Below are 23,711 nucleotides of genomic sequence, written 5' to 3' on the forward strand. Positions count from 1 at the left end.
AGACCAATGTATCTTTATGCAAATTCTTAATCAGTTTAGACATTGTTTCTGAATAAGTGAACACTTTAAAAGCACTGTTTTTATTTTACACTTTTTACATGTATTTTTATTATTTTACATAAATAATATGTTTGAGCTATTCACCATTCAGACAGAGAACCAAATTCTAAAGCAGCCTTGCCCGTAGCCTCCAGTATTAAGTAATGAAAAGAAAAAAAGATGACAAGAAGTTGCCACACGCAATATTAGGTAACAGTACTATATATGAAACATGGCTGAGCTGCATCAGCCTGTATTATACAATCTATAGTCACCATCTATAGCTAGTAAAAGTGTAGCCAATGTCAAAAAGAAAGAATGAAAGAAAGAAACGTTTACTCCTCAAACATCATAAACATCAAAATTGTCTATGTTTATGTTTTGTCTCTGTTTTTATTTGCCCCATAAATCACTTTGAGTCTGTGCTTTAAAAGTTTAATTTGTATTTTCTAAAGTATTTCTGACTGGTATCACACATTTAGGAATAACGAACTCATTATGCTACACGGATCAAAATATAATCACCTTATTCGCTTCAATTCAAAACGGAAGAATTGATATTTTGTTTATCACTGAGGTGATAGACAAAAATAGATACGGATATTTATTTGAGGGTCTGCAAAATATCACTGAAATATGCCACAATATCTTAAAACAATTAAACGGTTGTTATGACTAAATAAACTTATACAACAGCTCTAATCCACTGGTGTGAATTTCCACGTGGTGTAGTCTGGCTACCGATTTTCTGGAGCTCTTTCTCTGCTGCAGGGCTGTCTTCACGACGTTTTACGACAGTGCCGTGCGACAATACGCCGTCGTTACCGAGCGAAGTGCGTCTCTCTGGAGCAGATACCGGCTGAGAGAAACGCAGCAACAAGAGAAAGGAATACATTTCGGGCTCATTCCCCACCTGGAGTATCTCCGATCACCGCGCATCTCCTCTGGTACATTAAATTTGACCCGAAATCTCGATGTGGAAGCTGGGTTGAAGCGAGAAAGGGCCACGCTGGGGAAGGCAACTAGCTGAATTACCAAACCGAGCTCGTTGGAGTAGCCTAGTTGCCTCCCAAGCGGCGCTTTAAAAAAGGAAGGAGCGCATACATTTAGCCCGAACAGTGGTGAAAATGGACTATGATTTTAAAGTCAAGCTGACCGGCGAAAGAGAGCGTGTCGAGGACCTGTTTGAGTACGAAGGATGCAAAGTGGGAAGAGGCACCTACGGTCATGTATACAAAGCGAAGAGAAAAGATGGGTGAGTTGATGACCAGCAAGGCCCGTAGCCAGTGAACCCTGCGCCAGCCCCCCCCTCCCTCTCCCAAATAAATTTTAATTACTTCTCTCATTTTTCCCCCTCCAAGGCCGCTGGCTGAGGAGGCATGCTGTTTGGAGGTTTATTTAGAGAGATAACAGTGTGAAGGGGAGTGTGTTGAAATTGCCTGCACTGTCAGGATGCAGATGAAGCTTTCTGTCGTGTATGTGATTTGTCGTTGTGATTGGGGCATCGCTTACTTGTAGATAGTGTGTTTATGTTGTAAAAGCTTTTTAGCGCATTTAGGAGGCACCTGTGTTGTCCTGTATTGTTGCTCAACAGTATGCATTATTTTATTCAGCAAAATGTATAACCTTTGTAGGTGACGTGGTGAATGTGGGATACAGCAGGTGCATGTGCCAGCACTTGTTGATGGTGTCAGTGTTTTTTTAGAGGAGTTGTGCTGCTTTTATGTGAATGTTTAAAAAGTGATAAATTGTAGAGGAGTCTGGAATATGAGAGAATATTTTGTGCTCGATGTTTTTGCTTTGTGGAAAAGCTAAGAAAGCAAAGCTATTCTGTTAACTAAAATAGTGTTTAGTTGTGTGTGTAACAATATAACATGCCTATGTTTTTGGTTGTGTTGCTTTCACGCTATTTTTTTGTCCCCTTTTACTTTCAATCTCAGTCAACCCTTGTTTTCTTTGTTAAAGTATTATTTGGGCATTTTTTGTCTTTATGAGAGAGTCAACAGTGGAGATGGAGGATAAGATACAGTAAAGTTCCCCGTTTGGCCGTGGATGCTGTCAGCGCCTCAAACCCTTAGACCACCAGAGTGCCACTCACCTTCATTTCTGAACTTGTAATTTATTTCCCTTTTTCCTGCTGTTTCTAATGCAATCCCCGTAACAGTCTTAACTGTGTCTGGACCCGATCTGGGGAGAGCTGAAGGCAGCTTCAGCTACCAGGCCCATATTAGGCCCATTATCACAGCCCGGACGTACTGGCAGCCGGAACCACACAAAAGAGCCCCAAAGTGTTTAAAGATGTTTGTGTTCACTTTAGGAGCCTGCTGTTTATGAGACTCTGTGAGCTCATTTGTGCTGCAGCAGTTGGACGAGGCCTGGGGAGGCACAAAGCATGGGTTTATGAGATGATTTAGGCCAGGGGGAGGGAGGGGTTGTAACCGATTCATTCAAGTGAGAGCCATTCCCAGTGCTCTGTTTGTCCCTCGCCAGCTGCCAGACAGGGCCTGTTTCCTCTCCCCTTCTATTGTTTTGAGCCTCAGAGGTGAGCTTGATTACACAAATCTGGAGGTAATGCAACTCGGCCTCTTCTCAGAGTCCCTGTGCCAGCTGCCAAGTGCCCCCCTTTATGTTTCTGTGTAGACAGCTCTCTGGAGGCCTGCAGTCTGGTCTGGTGTTGATGTTGCTCTGCCTCTCTCTGTGTTTTGTAGGAAGGATGATAAGGACTACGCCCTCAAGCAGATTGAAGGCACTGGCATCTCCATGTCAGCCTGCAGAGAGATTGCAGTAAGAGCTGCTTGGCTTACTCTGTCCCTTTTGTTTGGTCTCTGTTAAACACCTTCATGCCATTCCTAGGTGGTTTATGTAATGTCTGAATCACCTTCCTTCACAAAGTAGCTTTTGTTAACTCAGCAACAGACATAAAATAGAAAAGCTAGGAAGAATCACAAAAGAACATTCTGAAATTAGAGCCGGATGTAATACATACAGGAGGTAGACAAAATATCATGAACATAAACTAATCCCCACTTCACAGCCACTTTGTCAATAACAATGAAACTTACAAAGCTTTTGTTGCAGGGCCGTTTTCTCAAATTGCATTTAAATGTGCATGTGTTTACTGTCTTCAGTATGGTAGATTCTTCACCTTGCAGAGTACATATATGCAGGAAGTAGTATTTGGCTGTTATCATTCATGATTTCTGCCATGAGAATGTGTGGTTGGTTGTTTGAATGGGTTTATATGTTGCAGCTGCTGCGGGAGCTGAAGCATCCCAATGTCATCTCACTGCAGAAGGTTTTCCTGTCACATGCAGACCGTAAAGTATGGCTGCTCTTTGACTACGCTGAACATGATCTCTGGGTAAAATGCACACACACAACACACACTGAAGCTGCATGACATGACTTATCAAACATACCTCTATCTTAGTCACTTAATATGCCAATTTGAGTGAAAATGCATGTTTTGCATGTATGCATTTATCAGTAGAATTAATTTTTGGTCATTAGTTTCGACCAACACACATTCCTACCCAGATTCTTATGTGCACACTGTACTCTTAGTTCACGCTCTTAGTTTAGAATTAGGTTATAAATATTTATGCCTTCTGCTGTTTTTTGCACATATGTGAACATTTTCCTTTTTTAAATGTGGGACAAATGAACAGACCTTCACAAATACAGAATTACTCTTGCTGCTAATGTATGGAAGTACCCTTAAAATGGTGTTAATGTGCTTCTAACTCCCATTAGAGCACACACATACACGAAAAAAGTCTTCAGCATTTGGTAGTCAAACCTCTGATGCTTTTGCATTTGGCAGTTACAACTGGGAGGCTATTAGAACAGAATTAAAATGCCATTTTCTGCCACAGAGCTGCAGCACTCACATTCCCCTCGTAAAGAAGCGGGAACACATGCCACAAATATCAGCCTTACTCATCTTGCCTGTAGCATAAACTTTTGTCACCATACAAATGTAGAAAAGGACACAAAATGATGCATTTCACTTCTCACGTACACGCACACCTCAATGATTATTATCTCGTCTTTCCACAGCACATTATCAAGTTCCACAGAGCGTCCAAGGCCAACAAGAAGCCACTTCAGCTTCCTAGAGGAATGGTCAAGTCTCTGCTCTACCAGATCCTGGATGGCATCCATTACCTCCACGCCAATTGGGTCCTCCACAGAGACCTTGTAAGAGGATTGGGGAGGGCAGAGAGGGAGAGGGAACGGGAGGAGAGGAGGGGGAGAGAGAAAATATTTAGGTAGAGGGGAAAACAAGGCAAGAGTTGATGAAAGACTGGATTGTGTTTGGGCAGAGAATCGGTTGAAGGCCTGTATGTATCTGTGTCTGTGTCTAGTTGTGGTTCGTAACTACATGTTTTGAATGTTTTTGCAAACATTTGCTTTAAGTTGACCAAGATTAGCATGCAGCAGTTTGGTGATTATTATGTGTTTACTTCCTCTCCAATATTCTATCCTCTAGTTGCTTTAGTGTCCAATTTTTATAAGAAACATTTTTATTTTTATAAAAGTTTTGTTATTTACATTTAAAGGAAACTTTACAGGCTTTGTTTCTAGTATTGCAATTGGTTCTTTAAAATAGCAATTTAAAAATACTGTCAAAGTAGTCTCAGTCATGTATGGATTTATAACATCTACGCTATGGCAAAGCCAAATTATTTTCCATTTGCATTACTGACTGGCAGTGGTGAGGTGGAAATGGAAGACCACCTCTCCTGTGGGATGCAGTGGGTATATTGTGTCCACTAGAGGGCAGCAACATAGAGTTTTGAATACACGCCACAGCAGCTCAACAAATAAAACCAAACAAAGCTGAATTAACCTCAACAGATTTGATGTGATTTAAAAAAAATAAAAAACATTTGGATTGTAGAAGCTTTTTCAAAATTGCACATCTCTCTGTCTCCACCAGAAACCAGCTAACATTTTAGTGATGGGGGAAGGGCCAGAGAGGGGTAGAGTAAAAATTGGTATGTATCATCTTTCCTTTTTTAAATGTTACTTATTGTTTAAGTTTGTTATTTTACTGACTAACATGTCTATTGTTCAGCGGACATGGGGTTTGCCCGTCTCTTCAATTCACCGCTGAAGCCTTTAGCCGATCTCGACCCTGTGGTGGTCACCTTCTGGTACAGAGCACCTGAACTACTGCTGGGGGCTCGGCACTACACCAAAGCCATCGGTGAGAACTGTGTAACACAGTCGGTCTGTGCAGCTGCTCATGTGTTGACATGTGCAGCCAGTTCTGCTGCCTTCGCTGACATCTGAAGTAAGCGTGTGCTCTTCTTTCAGACATCTGGGCGATTGGCTGCATCTTTGCAGAGCTGCTGACGTCTGAGCCCATTTTCCACTGTCGCCAGGAGGACATCAAGACCAGTAACCCTTACCACCACGACCAACTGGACCGCATCTTTAACGTCATGGGCTTTCCTGCTGGTGAGACTCCACTGCTACCAGACTTTGGAGGAAAATATTTAGAAAAAAAAGAATTCACTCCAATTTAAATATTTACTGCTTCAATGTTATCTACTGGTTGTCAATGAATTTCCTAACATAACTCAAACTTAATATATTAAGGGAAATAAGTACTTCTGATTTTGCGAACAATGTATGTAAATTAATGGTGCTACATTGTTCCTTTTCAGTTGAAAATGCTGTGGCAGGATGAGCAATTTCTGTACCTAACAGAGGCAGATTATTTCACTGGTCTTTCCTTGTTCATTCTCTTTAGGCAGTTATGTGATCTCTGGGCTCTGAACATCAATCCACTGACATGACAGATTAAGCCAAGTCACAAACATAGAAACTTTTGCTTGTAGGGCTACATTTGGGCCTATATTTTCCAGTTCACTTAAGATGCTTCTGATCTTTTTTTTTTCCTTCTACCATCTCTGCTGCTCTAGTTGTGTAATTCGCCAGTCTATTTGATGGATTTCATTTTGACTGTGCAGGAAATCAAAATTTTGCATCAGGACAAATTTTACAATCCCAAGTTAAAAACCAAAGCTCAGTATGCTGGTGTTGTAACAAGGGGTTGTTTTGGGGACTTTGTGAGCATTTGTGCTCAAAAAGATTGTAATCCAGACTCTACAACCTAAATAATCTGTTCTTGAAGGGAGGGAGGGTGTGACATGGTGTAATCCTGACTTTCCCTCATTTGACAGATAAAGACTGGGAGGACATCAAAAAGATGCCAGAACACTCCACACTGATGAAAGACTTTAGGAGGAACACGTGAGTCCGCAGAGCACCACTGTCCCAGTTTTCTTAAAAATTTGAACCAAAAAGTCAGAGCAAAGCAAAGTGCTCCTTGTTCTTACTTGTGTAGTAACTCTGCATGTTCTTATGTGGGGTGATGGAATGAAGTCATCATATTGATATAATTTGCTCCTTCTCTACCACAGATATACAAACTGCAGCCTTATAAAGTACATGGAAAAACATAAAGTCAAACCAGACAGCAAAGCATTCCACTTGGTGAGTTAAAATGCCTCGGTAATAGAGCTGTTACATGTGCATAGTGCTATTATGATGGCAAATCCATAACTATGCAGCTATAGTTTGATTCCCCATGACAAATGAAGTGTGCTTTGTGATTATGCCAGCTCTGTTAATGGTAATGCTAACATTGTGTGCAATTCATTAAAGCTGCAGAAGCTGTTGACAATGGACCCCATCCGTAGAATCACATCTGAGCAGGCCATGCAGGACCCTTACTTTTTGGAGGAGCCTCTGCCCACGTCTGAGTGAGTTGCAGCACACACAAACCCACACATGCAGCCTGTATACAGTTTGTCTATCTTGTGCTGCTCCTTAGCTTGAGTCTCATGACCTTGAGACGTCTACCGCATTGAATAGGTCCCTCAGCCAATTAGCTCTGGGTCATGGGAATAAATGTTTGAAGATGACAAGCCTCTTTGCCTTTTTTCTCCAGTGTGTTTGCAGGCTGCCAGATTCCCTATCCTAAGAGAGAGTTCCTGACAGAGGAGGAGCCAGAGGACAAGGCAGACAAAGTAAGAAATCTATGTGCCACGTGTAGTTTCTTGGTAAAGTAATACAGGGAGCTTATTTCATGATTATATGAAGAAGGCTACTGGGAGACATCACAAAGAGGTGGTAAATACACAATAGGGCTGATAAAAATAAAAAAAATGTGTTCACTGCACTGACTATGTGCTATGTGAAATAATCATCATTTTAAAAATTGTTTTGGCTTGTAGAAGAACCAGCAGCAGCAACAGGGAAACAACCACACAAATGGGGCGGGGCACACTGGCAACCCTGACAACAGCCACGCCCAGGGCCCACCTCTGAAGAAAGTGCGAGTTGTCCCGCCCACCACTACCTCAGGTGGCCTCATCATGACCTCAGACTACCAGGTGGGTCACAGTCTCCAGAAAGCATAAAATATGAAAAACTGCAAGTTATGTAAAAGGAGATAATGGTAGGGTTTTTCTGTAGATAATGTGTCAAGGCCCAAAGCTATTCCTTGTGATTAGGCAGCTGACATCCAGTGTAATGGTGCACTACATGATGCTTGCCCTTCTGTATTCACTCCAGCTAGTAACTGGATCAAATCCACTCCATGATTAATTTTTTGCACCATTATAAATATTTGAATAACATTTTCTTGACAGATATAGGACAATAAAGCTCCTGCCTTTCTCTCTGTGTCAACTTGTCATGACTATCACAACCTCAAAAAAGAGGTCACTAACATAAAAAGTGAATTCGGTGCAGAACCTAAGTCATCAATAGAATTTAATGAACATATTCTTGTTGTCTTTGTCCCCGCAGCGCTCCAATCCACATGCTGCCTACCAGAACCCTGGACCAAGCACATCACTGCCCCAAAGCAGCATGGGATATTCCACTACCTCCCAACAACCACCCCAGTACTCCCACCAGACCCACCGCTACTGAAACATCCCACCCACACATACATACACACATATATGACACATACACAGCCCTCACTGCGCCCACCTGAACGAATGTACTGAGGGATGTGGGGGTGTCCAAGGCAACAAACCCCCCCACCCCGCCCCACAGAGGACACCTTCTCTGCAGCAGTCCGTTAGGCCAGAATGACAGCAATCTTCACTTTGTCACCATAACACCCCATAGCCCCAGTATTAGAAATACCGCTGTAGAGCAAAACCTGACGGGTGACACACAAGGTGGGAGGATGAGAGGAAAGGCTGCTGTTATTGAGTCCAACCAGTTTCTGTTACTCAGACGTAATCAAGCCAGCCAAGAGAAGATGGCTTGGTTTAGGGGGACACATGTTAATCCGTTGTGTCATCTCCTCCCTTCTTCTTCACCTGTCTCCACACCTCTACCTACACCCTACCCCAGCCCCTCTTCCTGTTGAAGCTTGGATGAGACTGAAAGCTGCTATGTGACTGCCAGCGTTGACAGATTCCCTGTCCGTCTGTCCTCCTGTCTGTCTGTCTGTCTGTCTGTCTGTTTATTTTGTGTGTGTGGCCCTGTGAGGGCCTCAGCTGAGGACTGAACTGAGCTGCTGTGAAGCATGCTGGGAGGATGTGGAGTCCCCACAGCTGTGGCGTTGAGGGTTTTTGTTCAGAAAGGACAAAAAAAAAAAAAAGATGACAAAAAAGATTTTAGTAGTTTATAATTTAATCAGTTTTCATGGTTTTGTTTTCATGGCAAGAGTGGCAAAGCAGCTGGCGCTGGCTGAGCGCTCAGCTGCTGTATGCTGTGGGCAAGCCTTACAACATGATGACAAAACCAACCAATCGCATGGAGGATGGCAGATGGAACATGCATTGTACTGTATTGTATTGAAATATTTTACATGAAGCAAGTATCCTGACAATAAAAGTGGAAACATTGATATTGTTGATATTTTGGGTGTGTGCATCTATAAGCAGCAGATGTATGATGCTAATTTAAGCAATTGTTCACATTTTGTGTCTCTATTTTTTTTTTTTTTTTTTTTTTGCCCAGTTTTCTTTTTTGTAACTCTGCTAGTACTGATTTTTCTCAGGAGTTCAGACAAATCACATTGTCTAATAAGAAATGGGTATTAAATTTCCTGTTTATGTCTCCTATTTACATTACAATCACAAACAGAAAAGCATGAACTCATTATCGATCACAAAAATCGTTTCATCTGTAATATTTATTCAATTACATCATCATCATTTTATCAAATTCACACAATCTCAGACTGGGAACAGAAAGTCATACATTTGCTGCCAAGTATGCCTACGTTGTATTTTCTGACTAAACCACACTTTTTTTATGCTGACACATACATGTGTGCTTTGGTATTCATGTCTAAATCAATTATATATGTAAAACTGACAGTTGCACAACAAATACAGGCCTTTCCTTCCCCCCTTGTCCAGGAATAGCACTGCATTTTCAATAATGAAACTCCCTTTCCATTTCTAATGGACTAAGCCTTGTCTACAGTCCAGAGATTATTCTCTCCTTCCTTTCCCTTTGCCTTGATGACAGTCATCTCCCTTGGACTGCTTTTGTCTACAAACACACTTGGGAGAGTAAAGCACAGATCTATGTATAGCAGATCCTCTCATTGAACCTCTTCCTGCAGGATGCTGGCCCAGCTATTTCAGTCTGTTATACAATACTATCCCAGCTCATGCTCAGCATCACTGCCTTAAACATGTTACAAACAATTTTCTGCTATTAGTCGTTAGATAAACAGGTCTTCGTGTCTACAAATTCCCCAAAGGCCTCAAAATTAATTTAAAACCCGTATTATTTTGACACGGATGGGACCCAGTTGCATTAAAAAAAAAAACCCCTCTAAGCTCTTCAGCAACGCCCAATTGTAGCCCCGCCCCCTCCATTTGCAACAGCGTCTTCAAGCCATAGAGTCTCCTTGTCACTCATTTCACGGAGAAACCCTATTGGTTGATGTGAACGCCCATCATGTGTTAAATCCCCTGCTTTGAGATGTGATTGGTGAATGTGGCCGGTGGGCGTGTCCCCGTCCTCAAAGGATTTTTCCCCGGAGTGGCCAGACGGGCTGGGGGACACAGGATGGCAGAGCTAATAGGAGTACCTAACGGGACATGCGGACGGGCTGGTTTCTTCTAATATTTCAAGTGCTGGTGAGGGCCTTATGATACTTTTTACAGCGACTAAGAACACCCTTTATCACTATGGTGGCATTTGTGTGGTTATTTATGTTGACTGTAGTCTCATTTGTCCAAACTAAGAAGTCGATCACTGGACATAAGCTAGCTAACCAAGTGGTCAGTTGGAGCGGACCCCCAGTTGAGGATAATAAACGGACAGTCAATATTTTCCCCCTCAGCTGGGTGACTTTAAAGCTTTTATTTTTAACTATATAATTGATGTGGGTTGTATACCGGTGTGTTAATCAGCTGCTGGACACCGAGACAGCTAACGGTTGGTTAGATTTGAGATGAAAACTGGCAGAAATCCACGGAAAAACCGAGGTAGATGAACAGATGTGGGTCAATCCATCAGTAACGGGAAGCGACGGTGCGGAACAGTGATTGATCGCGGTTGCCATTAGTTCACGCCTGTGTGTGTGTGTGTGTGTGTGTGTGTGTGTGTGTGTGTGTGTGTGTGTATAAATGTGGGATTTTAAGGCATGAAACATCAAAGTAGAACATGGTATGAACTTAATGGTGACAAGTCATTTGATAACATTAAAGCAGTCAAACTGAAATCCAAGTAAAGTGGTGAATATTGAAGTCAGGTAAATTAGTTACAGATAGTGCTACTATGATGACAGCTTACCCTATATTCAAAGCAAAGATATGTCCTCCATCTAGAGCTGCAGCTATTTACTGTGGATTAATAGATCTGCCACATTTTAGACTAATCGATGACTGATTAACCTAAACCTTTGAGGTCCATGTATCAGATACATGGACCTCAAAGTTTAAAATGCTCACATTAAGAATTGCTTTTGTAATCTGAAAAACAACCAGAAATACCTAAAATAATCAGTTTATGTAAAAAGGAGAAAAAGCAATACATTTTTGGAACTGTAAAGCTGAAACATACAAATGCTGCTTTTATTACTTGATTGATTACCACATTTTGATTCAATTAATTGATTAACTACTTGATGAAACCGCTGTTAATCCCATTGTATTACCATCATGACATTATGGGGATTATGACAAGTTTGGGTCACGCCTGCATTAAAAAGTCAGGTATTTGAATAAGAATAATCCTGCAGATTTACTAGACAGATATTAAGGCTGGATGAAGACACTGAATATTTTTAGATGTCAATACATTGTATATCACTATATGGCAAATGAATGAAAAATCACATATTAAGCAATTAAATTGCTGTTCAAAGTAACTCTTCAGTAACAAATTCTGTTAGTTTCTAATCAGAGTTTTCTCTGAATCATTCATTTGGACAACAAAGGTGTATAAGGATAGGCTGATAAGACTATATCAGTAAACTGTTGTATTGCATTATCACACAGCCTTGTATAGACACTCTGGATATAGAGAAGAAGGTTAAACGTATAGCCAAGCTCCCTGGCCTAGTCTGCAGCCTTTAGTATTCACTAGTCAGTAGCCACTTTTACCCAGAGTGCATCACAGGCACTCACCATGGATGCCCCTGAGTAATGCTGGAACAAGGAGACGTTCCTGGACAGGCGCAATGTCACAACAGAAATTTTTTACATCATATTTAGGGCAGCATGACCTGACGTAATCCAAGCTGCATTATTCATAACACCAGAACAAGCAAAACAGCTTGCAACACAAGAAGCTGTACTCGGCTCATAAATTGGTAATGACTCCCCTTTCAGATCTTAATGGAGTTCTCACATCTGTAGTAAAGGCCCTTTCTATCCCTGTATATCTGTGAAGAGATGTGGGCGTCTTGCAGGAGTCACAGGGGAAGTGAGTTTTACTCTGAACGTGGCCTGACAGTCACCCCACTGAGGATCAAAGACATTTTTGCTGCCGATCGGACTGTTAAAATGCTGCTAATGGGGCATTTGAGAGGCCACCTGGTGTATTTGTGTGTGTTTGTACATGTTTATTTGCTTGAATGACTGCATGTGCATGTTGGGTTGTAATAATTCATCCGAGCACATGACGAGCATAACATGTTCTTCTGTGGTGCTGTGGATGAGATGTTCAGTCTTTACTCTCCCTTTCTTGCCCCGGCCTTTCTCCCTGAGTGAGTGGTGGATGAGGGAGGAGCGCTCACTTGCTACGCTTTCACTGCAAGAGTACAGGGGGCCTTAAAGAAGGTCGAAGAGGAGGAGGGAGGAGGAGGAGGAGGAGGAGGAGGAGGAGGGGGAGGATGCATGGGAGAACTCGTGCTGTTGCCGTGTGAACGGAGCTCTATTGTCCCGGGAACCTTTCAGTGGCTTCCCCGAGGTCCCTGTTTCTACCCCTCCCCCCACCCAATACACTCTTTTTCCCCTGATACACACAAACACACACACACACACACACACACACACACACACACACACACACACACACACACACACTCATACTTAGTCCACCTCTTAATGTTACACACAACCCGATCTCACTCTCCCTCACACTGTGTCATTCACTGTCTCTTTTCTGTCACACTCTTGTCCCACTTGGTGTCTCTCTCATGCGCCCTCTTTCGCCTCTACTTTCCCCTCATTTCTCACAAGCAGACGAGGCCCCATCCCTCCTCCCGCTTGCCCCCAGCCGCTCATTATTTCGCCTCATTGATGTGATTGTCATGCCAGCCAGACAGTAAAAGCAAAAACATGCAATCTTCTCATTTGCATCTCCTCCTTCCTGTGCAACAAGACCCACCGTGTTTCCAAAATGTTTATGCAGACCACTAAACCTAAGCAGCTCTTTTGCTCCAAACCGGACCTTAGTGGTTGTATTCAGTGTCCTTTGTGGCAGCACAAGATGGTGTAATTTTCCCCTTTTGTTTTCTCTCATTGGCGTGAGGCTGTTGGGGTTTGCAGGGGGTCCCTAGCTGAGAAAACAGGGCCAGATGAGGACTCTGCTGGTGGGAATTGGCCCCGGTGAACAGAAGTGTCTCTGTCATGGACAGCTGTAATGACACGATCCGTAATTACAGTAGCTTCCTGCTGAGACATGGTTATTTATTGTATTGAAGATGTAACCTCACCTTAGTCTTTTATGAGATGGGTGGTCACAAAGAATAAATGATGAATATTTAAGCCTGTTCGAAGTGATGGGCTAGCAAGGATTTTAAAACCTATTTTCCAAACTTCTTGTGCTCATTAATGAATATATGCAAAGCCCAGGTGATATGAGTTGTATTTCTAGTATCTGTCAACTATTATTAGCCTTCTGTCAGACTGCCAGAGCCCCTGTGTCTTTCCATCCTGCTTTTCTCTGAAGTGTGTTTTTTTTGGCGTAGCTGCACAGTTAAAGCTTTGCGACTGTAATTAAGCGTAAAATCATTTGATTGGCGAGTCCGAGAATTGCATCTGAAAGTTTTTATTGGAAAAGGGTGTATGCATGTTTCCATCTGTCTTTCTATTTATCCGCCCGGTTGCTTCTTGAGCCATAGCCTGTATTGTTCTGTCCAAGTGTTTGGACAGGAAGAAGAGATGTGACACAGGGAGGACCAGGAAACAGGAGCCAGACTGAGCCCACAAAAACAGGAAGCAGGAAGAAGAGTCGATAAGATGGCTGCTCCGATGAACCCTGAGATCTCCCCTGCTTTGAGGTTCAGAGTGTCTGATGAAAGCCAATCGGGGTTTAATTTTAGATAGTGAAGTTCAGAGTTCATATATTTGTGGGTGTTGGCAAGTCTGTAAACTCTGCGTATTCTCTGGAGAAAGAGATGAAGCAGGTATTTTTCAGTTGGGATCTTTCAAGTCTTTGTTCTTGTTTTCATCAAAATTCCCATGTTTTTGGTGCTGACCATATCCATGAATCTCTGTTTGTGTCAGGACTCCAGCTGGGCCAGTGACAAGCCGGCCTGGGATTAGCTGGCACGCTGTATCTTCCTATCTCTAATGCTTTAATCTCTCTGCTGGTCGCCACAAGTCTTCTGGCTTTGGGACACTGTTGGTCATCACTGTCAGTTCTCTGTCTACAGGCTCACACATGCTTTATTTGTTTTTACAGACAATAAATATACAGACGGTGGACAGAATAATAGGAACACCTTACAATAAAGTGTGATTCAATACAACAACACACTTTGAGGGCAAACTATGCTCTCAAAAATAGGTTCTTAGAAATTAATTTATAAAGAGGACTTGCCCTCACATAGGGAGGTAATATTTATTGCCGGGTTATTGCATTTTATTACAGCTGTGACTTTATGGTCACTGTCTGTCTCTTCAGTCTGAACTGGAGCTGACTGACACTGAGGAAATCAAGACTGTATTAATTTTCAATCAGGGCCTTGGGATTGGTTTTGTAACCATATTTCAAGTATAGTTCTGTGCTTTTGCAGGGTTAGGGTTATTAGTGGTTGGTGACTCGGTTTCTGAGTTAAAATCCTTGTGAATATGATGACTAAGCAAACAACAGTCCTAATTTTAGAAAATTCTGATCATATAACTGAATTTATACTTTAAACTCCCAGATAAGATGGCATTGTAACTAGAGTTTAAACTATTAGTCAACTAATGTATCACCAGAAATATGATAAATGAATATTTTAGACCTTTGGGTAGACAAAATAAACAATATGAATGTGTACATTGAAAATGGAGGTCTGTGATGTTTTAATGGATATTATTTACATTTTACAGATAAAACAGTCAATTTAGAAAATAGTCAGTGAATTGATAATGAAAATAAATATTGGTTGCATCCTTAACACATAATATCTTGCCTCTTATCACAATTTATGCTATATATTGATATATATATGTCCTAACATGTCCATGCCGGTTCAGAGTCTTGCTCATGGACGCTTCAGCAGAGTGGATGCTTTTTCAACACCTGCTGTCTCCATCACAGACAGACAGTCTCTCTGACCAGGGTACCTGTGTCTAAAACCGTGTGTGCTTGTTCCTAATTTTTTCCCTGCAGTTTGTGTCGGTGTGAGGCCTCGCCATGCCGCTGGTGAAGAGGAACATCGAGCCCCGTCACCTCTGCCGAGGGGAGCTGCCCGAGGGCATTGGCAGCGAGCTGGAGTGCGTGATGAACAACACGCTCTCTGCCATCATCCGTCAGCTCAGCAGCCTGAGTAAGACTCACACACACTCAAAACATGCACATACACACACACACACACACACATGCATATAGTGTAGCTTTTGCATGAAGCAGCTGCAAACAGCCTCACATATAGGAGAGAAAACTTGTGTAATATTAAAAAAAGAAACTTCCAACCCCCTCAGGCTTTAACCCCACTAACTTCAGTATGACGATTGTCTTCATTGTGTGTAGCCTCTTTGTAGCGGGACAAGATCACATGCTTTCATCATTAATCCTGAAGCTGTGATTGATTTGGACGTTGTCATGGTTACAGGGCCTGGGGTTACAGCAGCCTCGCACTGGAACATGGAGGGTTGAAATGTAATCCTTTTAGATAGCTCTGCAGAAATGAACTTATCTGGACAGCTGTGTGCATGTGACAGTGCAGATACACTCTATGTGTGTTGGCGTGTGTTTGTTCATGTCAGTGTGTTTTTGTACATACGACTGCATGTGTTAGTCGTGTTTGTGTGTTGAATGTTCACTGTTAGGCATCCATCTCCAATGCCAGTGCCCTTGTTTCATAACCCATCAACACTGTGCTTTGTGTTGTCATGTGACAGTTAGCCTTCGACCATTTATCCTCAGTTGCACCCATTTTCTGTCTCTCACACTAACTGTGTGGAGAGTTTATTCTGTGCCCTCGCAGCATAAATTCAAACCAGACCTTTATGTTGTTAACCCTCTACTTTTTGGCCCAGTTACGTTCAGTGGCTGTCAGACTCTTATTGTGTCAAGTTCCTGTGTTGGGAGTGGGCCTATCAACAGCAGCTGTGTGGGTTAAATATAAATACTCTCACAGGCCTGGCGGGGTATATCTACAGACAGCATACACTCTGCATGTCTTTGTGCACATGTATGTGTGTAAGTGAACCATAAGAATCCTCAAGAGAGGTCAGAGATGACAGGGGTCACCATGCCGGATCTGTGATTCTTCCTTCCTCTAAATATTTTTCCTGCAGCCCATCCTGTCAGCAGGAGGGACAGAAATAGTCCTTAGCCTGTGTTTGTGTGTGTTAGCCATACCACCTTTTTACTCACAGTGTTCTATACTTAAACAATGTTATTAGATATGCTGAAAGTACTCTGGCTGTTTTTTAACCTGTGTTCTTCCAGGTGAGGATTTTAAAAATCTTATTTCCTATCTTTAGTTGTCAGTATGACCCACATCCCTGCAGTCTGGTAGTAAAAGGCCTTCTGCTCTTATTTAGTGTGGGCTAAGTTTCCTGGAGCCTGGAGCTTATAGCTCCATCACCTGTGGGGTAACAACATTTACTGTGGGTTACTTCCTCCTTGAGCCCAGCCCTCCCTCCACTAAACACAGCACACAGCAGGGTTATCTCTGCTTTTTAGGGTTGAGAACACAAATGTGCATGGGGGTTAGGACCAAAACAACCCATTCAAATGTCAATAGGGGCTGTGAAGATGGTTGCACCTTTAAAGTGTGAATCTTAAACTAAGAGTGTACCAACAACCAGTTGTGTTTTTTTTTTTGATTGAGCAATGGTGGGACTAACATGAGCTTTAGCACGTGCACAGGACCGAGGTCGCAACCATCTTGCTTGATTGAAAATCAAAACACGCACTATTGATTTTGTATTAATTTGAAACTTTTACAACTCCCCAAGATGCTGCTGGGCAACCTCTGAATCTTTGAATCTCAGCAGCCAGCAATAGTGTGTGTATTGACTGACTGGTGTGTCACCTCTCAGGTCTTTGAGGCCGTATGTGTAAACAGATAGAGGAAAGCCATGGGTTAATGAATATGGATATAGTTAAGTTACCCAGTTTCTTCTTGAGGGTTGAGGAGTGTAGAATTTATCAATGTTCAACATTTACTCACTAAACAGCTTCATTAGAATAATAGAATTATGATCCTAGCTTAAAGGCACATCGACAGTAGCTGTTGAGACAGGAGACACACAAATACACACATGGTAGGATATGAATAGTCTGTAGTCAGTTCATATTGAATTGTTCATGAGCCATGTTGCTGAATGGAGAGACACCATTTCCTGCACAGACTCGTAAGACTCTAGTTTCACATTGTGTCACATTACTGGTGCATTGATTGATTGTCTTCAGTCTCTGTGGGGATTTACTTGGCCCCAGATAATGATTACAAGTCTCCTTCTTTCTCTCAAATTTCCTGACTCTCTCCGTGTTTTTCCTGTCTCTTTCCTTTTCTTTCCAGGTAAACATGCAGAGGACATATTTGGTGAGTTGTTTAACGAGGCCAACACTTTCTACCTGCGTGCCAACTCTCTCCAGGACCGCATTGACCGGCTGGCCGTCAAGGTCACACAGCTGGACTCCACCGTGGAGGAAGGTGGGTCAGAGGTTAGAGGTCTGGGGGCAAAGGCACAGCAAGTCATTACTCATTGCTGAAGTGCTGTCAGTCTCATGTGTTCTGCGTTTTTGTATGAAGTTGCCCAGTTGCACAATAGCCGTCTTTCAGCCATAACATTTACAAACAGTTGAGACCAGCCTGCACTCTGTTGTGTGGATAGGTTATTTTTTTTATACCTGCCAGTGTTACTTTTCTTTTTTCCATTGTTTATTTTTTCTTTCTTTCTTTCGTTTGTTTCTTTTTCCTATAGACAACTCAATCGTTTGTTTTCTTTTCCTGTTTTGGTGCTCTCAGTTTCCCTGCAGGACATCAACATGAGGAAAGCCTTCAAGAGCTCTACCATCCAGGACCAGCAGGTGGTGTCCAAGAGCAGCGTGCCCAATCCTGTCAGAGAAATGTACAACCTGAGTGACAAGCCCCCACCGCTCAACATCCTCTCCTCATACAGGTTGGTGTTGTTGGTGCCTGCACACTCAGACCTCCTGTGTGCTCTTGCTGCATATTCACTGTCACATTCTTTGAAGTTTATGGTACAAAGAGTCACTTTTTTAGACAAGAACTTCTTTTACATTTTCCCCCTTCATTTCTCAAATCATTGTTGGTCATATATTTTCAACCAGCATTTAAACGCTGATCTTTTTTATTCTTTATCAAGATTAAATAAATAAAGCATGTGTTTGTACAAAGTACAGCTTTATGTTGTGGAAGCCAAAGCAAACATTTGATCGTATTTGACAAACTGTCAAATCACTTCAGTAGGTTAAATTTCAAACTAAAACCATGTGTTCTATGTACAGCTTTGTCAATCTTTTAACCAGGGTATCTGTAGATCTTGAAAATTCTTGAAAGGTATTGTATTCATGCATCAAAACATGCATTAGATGGTATTAAGGGATGTTAAATTAAATTTACTTACAAAAGTCTTAAATACTTTTCTCCTGCCTGCCAGTTTTGGCAAAAACTCAAATCAATTAGCTTAAATGAACCACTTTTAATTGATCAATCCATCCATTTTCTGATGCTTATCTAGATCCAGGTTGCATCAGTTTAATAAATTTGATCATTGAAAATTTTGTTGTCTGCTGTCGGGAAATACAGAAAAAATGTGATATAATAATGAACAGTTCCAAGCGACTGGTTTTACTTGGCAGTAAAAGTGTGAAGTTTAACTTGGTGAACCATGCAGAAACTGAAATCTGTTTAAAAGTTTCTGACCTACATTCACAGTTTTCATTCTGCTGCTATTTGGTAGCTGCTGTCATGCAGCGTGCTTTCCAGTACTTTAGGGGCATTACATATTTAGCATGGCTGACTCCAGTGGGAGTACACCTCCTAACCCTGACAACATAGCACACTTTCCTCCGTCTTTCTCTGCGCTGTCTGTCTCTCTCCCTTTCCACTTTCATCTTGTCATTTTCAGGTCTGCTGCCTATGATAACAACACAGGATTCCCACTCAAAATTTCGCCCATGTTCTTCCATCAGCCTCCTCCACTATTTCAATATTCATAGTGTTACAGGATTTATCCCCAACTTAGTCTACCTACCATTCTGCCTTAAGAGGGATGATTCTTTGACTCTATTTCATGCAGGTTTCTGTACAAAGACATGTGTAAATCAGTTTAACCTTCTTGGTGCCTGTCTCTGTAGGGATGACCACAAGGAAGCACTGAAGTTCTACACTGATCCCTCGTACTTTTTTGACCTGTGGAAGGAAAAGATGCTGCAGGACACAGAGGACAAGAGGAAAGAGAAGAGGAAACAGAAGGTACACTTCTGTCTTAAGGATCTGCCATGTCATCCTACAGTTTAATATACCAGCATTACAGTTTGTTGTGGTTGAATTCTTTGATTCATCTTGAACTGCTGCTCCTTCCCAGATTTTTTAGAATTAGTTTGAGTTGTTCACTGAATAGATATAATGGCTAAAAAATATGAAGAGGCTACATAACATGCAGTATTTTTCAGTGAAACCCATTTTATTCTCAGCTGTATGGTCTGTAGATGAACACACATAATGAGAGACTGCTCCTTTATATTTCCGTTTCTACTTTGACCTTATTTAAACAAAATAGCTTAAAAACTCTTCCTTCTCTTGCTTCTAGGAGCAGCGGCGTTGTGTGGACGGGACGTTACAGAGGGAGGTGAAGAAGGTCCGCAAGGCCAGGAACCGTCGGCAGGAATGGAACATGATGGCTCTGGATAAGGAGCTGAGACCAGACCATCGGCACACTATACACCGAGACAGAGGGGCTTCTTCTGAGGGCTCAATGTCGCCAGAGAACAGGTAGGTGAACACACACAGTCTGGTATGGAACTTCATTTTTCTCATTCTTCTGGTGCGGAAACAAACTCGCAACTTTTCTTCTGTTTCACCTTCCATCTTCACCTCTTCCCCGCTGTCTCTCCTCAGGGGTCATGGTCCCGATCAGCACCACTACCCCAATGCCATGAACCATGCTGGCCACGCCCACACCTACTCTGGTCCTCCGCCCAGCATCTTGGCTGCCCAGATGGCTGCAGGGCACGCCGCTCGTGGAGCAGGTGAACATGATAACAGGGGCAGGACTATGATGGCCTACCAGGGCGGGACACTGGGCCGTTCTCACCACCACCAAGTCCCGCTGCCTCCCCCACCCACTGAGGCTATGAATGGTGGCTCGATGTCCCTTCCACCAGTGGACTACAGGTAAAAATGCAAACTGCTTCACCAGTTCATCTAATAGCTTTAACATATTGGATCTGCCTTTACTGTAATGCTTGAACTTTGAGATGCTGCTGCCACCTAGTGGGGTGGTATCTTTAGACTTTCCTCTTGAACACTGATGACTGTACTTGTAATATCAAGTGCAGACCACTGAGACTCTTCTGTTAGCTATCTGCTAATTCTCTATTATTCTGTCTTTCTTGCAGTATGGATGGCTATGCCAACACTGCTCCTCCTCCCCCTCCTCCAGCCCCTCTCATCCCCTCCGCCCAGACTGCCTTTGCCTCTCCTCCTGGAGGTCCGATGGCTCCTGGTCCAATGGCTGGTGCTGGTGGCTACGCTCCGCCTCCACCACCTGTATCTGGAGCCCAGACAGCTCCACCTCCTCCCGGTCCTCCACCCCCCCCCCTTCCAGCTGGTGCCTCCCACTCCTCAACCCACAAGATGTCCTCCTCTGTGCCGGTTGAGACCGCAGTGGTCAATGATGCCCGCAGTGATCTGCTGGCTGCTATACGTATGGGTAAGAGCTGTAGTGTGTATGTGTGTGTGCTTATAAAGATGTGTCATTTTGTGGGTTTTACCCACCAACAAAGGGTTTGTTAAAAAAAAAAACAATGATGAAAATGCAATAGCACTAACATTCCTCAGTGTCAAAGTGACAGCAGATCTCTGCAGGGTGATCTCAATTAATTTCAAACTTCTAAGGGTGGGAATACTTTTAATTGCACCGTATTGTACTAAAAAAAGTAAAAAATGACATTTTCATTCAAAGACTTTAAATTCATCAGACAGATTTTAACTAGTCCAGTTAAAACCCATTATCTTAGCCACTTACTGTATTTGAAAATAAATAACCAACTGAATAGTCAATTAATTAGGCATAACTTTGGTCAAAGTAAACTGAGGGAGTATCTCTGTACAACACAACAGACACTTACATGATAATTTTGCATAATAAATTAAACATACATACTAATTTCACTACCAAAAAGGAGGTTTAGAAAATAGAGTTGTATTGCACTTTTTTGTTTTATACTTCAAATCAGGCAATTTTAGTTAGCTTCACTTATTTTTATTACTTTGCCATATTTTCTAATTTTTGAATATTTACAATAAATGTTAGCATGCTGATTAAAAAAAACAAAAAACAAAATGTAGGTGTTTTGTCAAAACCTACTTTCTTTATCAAGAATAAAGACTCTACTGTTGATGGAAATAAATGATTTCCACACCCTACTTTATGAGTGTACAAGTTAAAAACATGGATTTACTCTCCATATTTTCCTGCAGGCATCCAGCTGAAGAAGGTGCAGGAGCAGCAGGAACAGCAGGCTAAGAGGGAGCCAGTCGGAAACGACGTGGCCACCATCCTGTCACGACGCATCGCAGTGGAATACTCCGACTCCGAGGACGACTCTGAGTTGGAGGAGAACGATTGGTCGGATTAACAAACGTGAAAAATGGGATAACCACTGAAGATAAACACACAATAAGAAGACACACAATCAGTCGATCTCACACTCACTTGAAGGAATGCCCACTGTACCACACTCACGGGTGATCACACACTTTGTTGCTGAAAACACACACACACACTACTACACCTACACACAATCACATGCTGTAGGTTGATATAAGCTGAATGGTCCAAAACTGGAAATCTGGGGGTGTATTCAAGATGCATAAACACTGTAAAGAGACTAGTTATAAATATACTGTAACGCTGACTACTCTGTGAAACATTAACATTCAGTTTGATGATTATATTTCAAAGCATTGTGAATACACCCCAGTGGATGTTTCTCTACCTGTTATAACACTATAGACACCGTGTGAAGGTGCTTATTTCATGTATAGTCAGAGCTTGAGAGTTATAGAAGGATTAGAAACTTTCCTCTTGAGCTAACCAATGTTACTTGTCTTTTTGTAATGTTTTTACTCAAACACTTGCGTATGCCATAGATCATGAGGCAAGTTTTTAACATGTAGATGACAATAACTGGAAGTGAAGAAGTAATGGAGGAGCTCAGTGGCGGCTGCGGTCAGTGATATAATAGATCCAGGCCACTGAACGAGGGACTGGGAAGAGCATTTGAGATGCTGTGGTGAAGATGAATGAGAGGGTGATATGTAAAAAGTCTTACTGATCATAAATCTGATAATTGACTGAGCCATCTGCGTCTGCAATCGCTCATTGCTGTGAGGGAGGGGACGGGTGGGAGGGGGTCATGTATATGCTAGTGTGAGCTCTGTAACCTTTGACCCAGAGAAAAATAAAATGATGAATGAAGGATCATGGCTGGGCTGCCATGTCTCTTTACTGTTCCACTGTCGGCATAGAGACGACACATACCTGGCTCTAAGACTTCAGTTTCCATGGTAACAGTACAGCTAAGAAGGGAGTTGCCAGGGAAACAGAAGAGTGCGAAAAGGGGGGCACCGAGCCAGGGCGAGGATGAACAAATTAGTCAAGGCAGGAGTTTTATGCACAGCACATGTTTGTTTTTAATACAAAATTAACAAGATCTCTCAATTGAGTGAACTAACCAAAGCAATAAAAAGTACAACTAACACCTTGGAAAAATAGACACCACGTTCACACAAATGTTTTTACAATATCTCAGTTAAGTTAGTGCATGTTGATTATCGTTAATACGTTTCATTTTGCAGATACTTAATTTGTTGTGCCATTTTCATCCAAAAAATAAAGTGCATTTCACATTGAAAACTACGCATACGTCTACACAAGATGCTGTTACTGCGGTGTCCCCCCTATCTCCAACCCCCACCCCAAAACACACACACACACACACACACATTCACAGGCCCTTGAGTGTTTTGATATTTAGCTCTAGATTAGTAACCATCGGAAAGACACCTCCTCACTTGAACAGGCCATTACTGGCTACACATTTTCTCAAAAACCCCAGTTGCTTTGTACATCTCTGTGTACTGTTACACTGTGAAACCATTCAGTAGATAAACAGGTGTGTGTATACAGATAAGTATTACATCCAACATCACAGTCTTCAACTATTCTTGGATACAAAGCCCTTGGTCACACCTGCTCAACCATGAAAATCTCAACAATATTGTTGGCTGCACGAGAGGAAAACATTCACCGATCAGAGAGAGTCCTTTACCATTTCTTTTCTCAAACATCCTCCATCTGTGTAGCCAAATCTGCTCAGTCGTCTCTTAACCAGCCTTTACGAACTGGTGCATATTGAAGCAAGGAGAGTGAAACCTAACAGGACAAGTTCTACATTAAAAGCTGATGTGGAGAAGTGTCAGTCAAAAAAAAATGGTGCGACCCAACTCATCCCCTAGTTTGACTGGCTTTGGTAGCACCATGCACGGTGGTATAAAGTCCCTCCCCTTATGCATGCCTTATTTA

General features: G+C 42.2%; 2 protein-coding genes across 2 annotated transcripts; both read left to right on the forward strand.

Annotated features, from left to right (window-relative positions):
• Positions 1-845: 845 nt before the first annotated feature.
• On the forward strand, positions 846-8,933 carry cdk8 (cyclin dependent kinase 8). The gene is made up of 13 exons (XM_071485201.1): positions 846-1,294; positions 2,748-2,823; positions 3,290-3,400; positions 4,099-4,239; positions 4,982-5,039; positions 5,120-5,251; positions 5,362-5,505; positions 6,234-6,303; positions 6,474-6,546; positions 6,718-6,815; positions 7,004-7,082; positions 7,290-7,448; positions 7,867-8,933. Exons 1-13 carry the CDS (start codon positions 1,167-1,169, stop codon positions 7,990-7,992), a joined length of 1,395 nt encoding a protein of 464 aa, XP_071341302.1. The 5' UTR covers positions 846-1,166; the 3' UTR covers positions 7,993-8,933.
• A 1,114-nt stretch (positions 8,934-10,047) lies between these two features.
• On the forward strand, positions 10,048-22,610 carry wasf3b (WASP family member 3b). Its single transcript, XM_071485202.1, has 9 exons — positions 10,048-10,175; positions 15,091-15,247; positions 17,453-17,587; positions 17,903-18,056; positions 19,258-19,375; positions 19,713-19,894; positions 20,021-20,296; positions 20,521-20,834; positions 21,605-22,610. Exons 2-9 carry the CDS (start codon positions 15,115-15,117, stop codon positions 21,760-21,762), a joined length of 1,470 nt encoding a protein of 489 aa, XP_071341303.1. The 5' UTR covers positions 10,048-10,175; positions 15,091-15,114; the 3' UTR covers positions 21,763-22,610.
• The last annotated feature ends 1,101 nt before the right edge of the window (positions 22,611-23,711 follow it).

This window comes from Trachinotus anak, unplaced genomic scaffold (assembly GCF_046630095.1).
Source record: "Trachinotus anak isolate AG129_WGS33_773 ecotype Australia unplaced genomic scaffold, CSIRO_AGI_Tana_v1 ptg000009l, whole genome shotgun sequence".
Classification (NCBI taxonomy): Eukaryota; Metazoa; Chordata; class Actinopteri; order Carangiformes; family Carangidae; genus Trachinotus; species Trachinotus anak.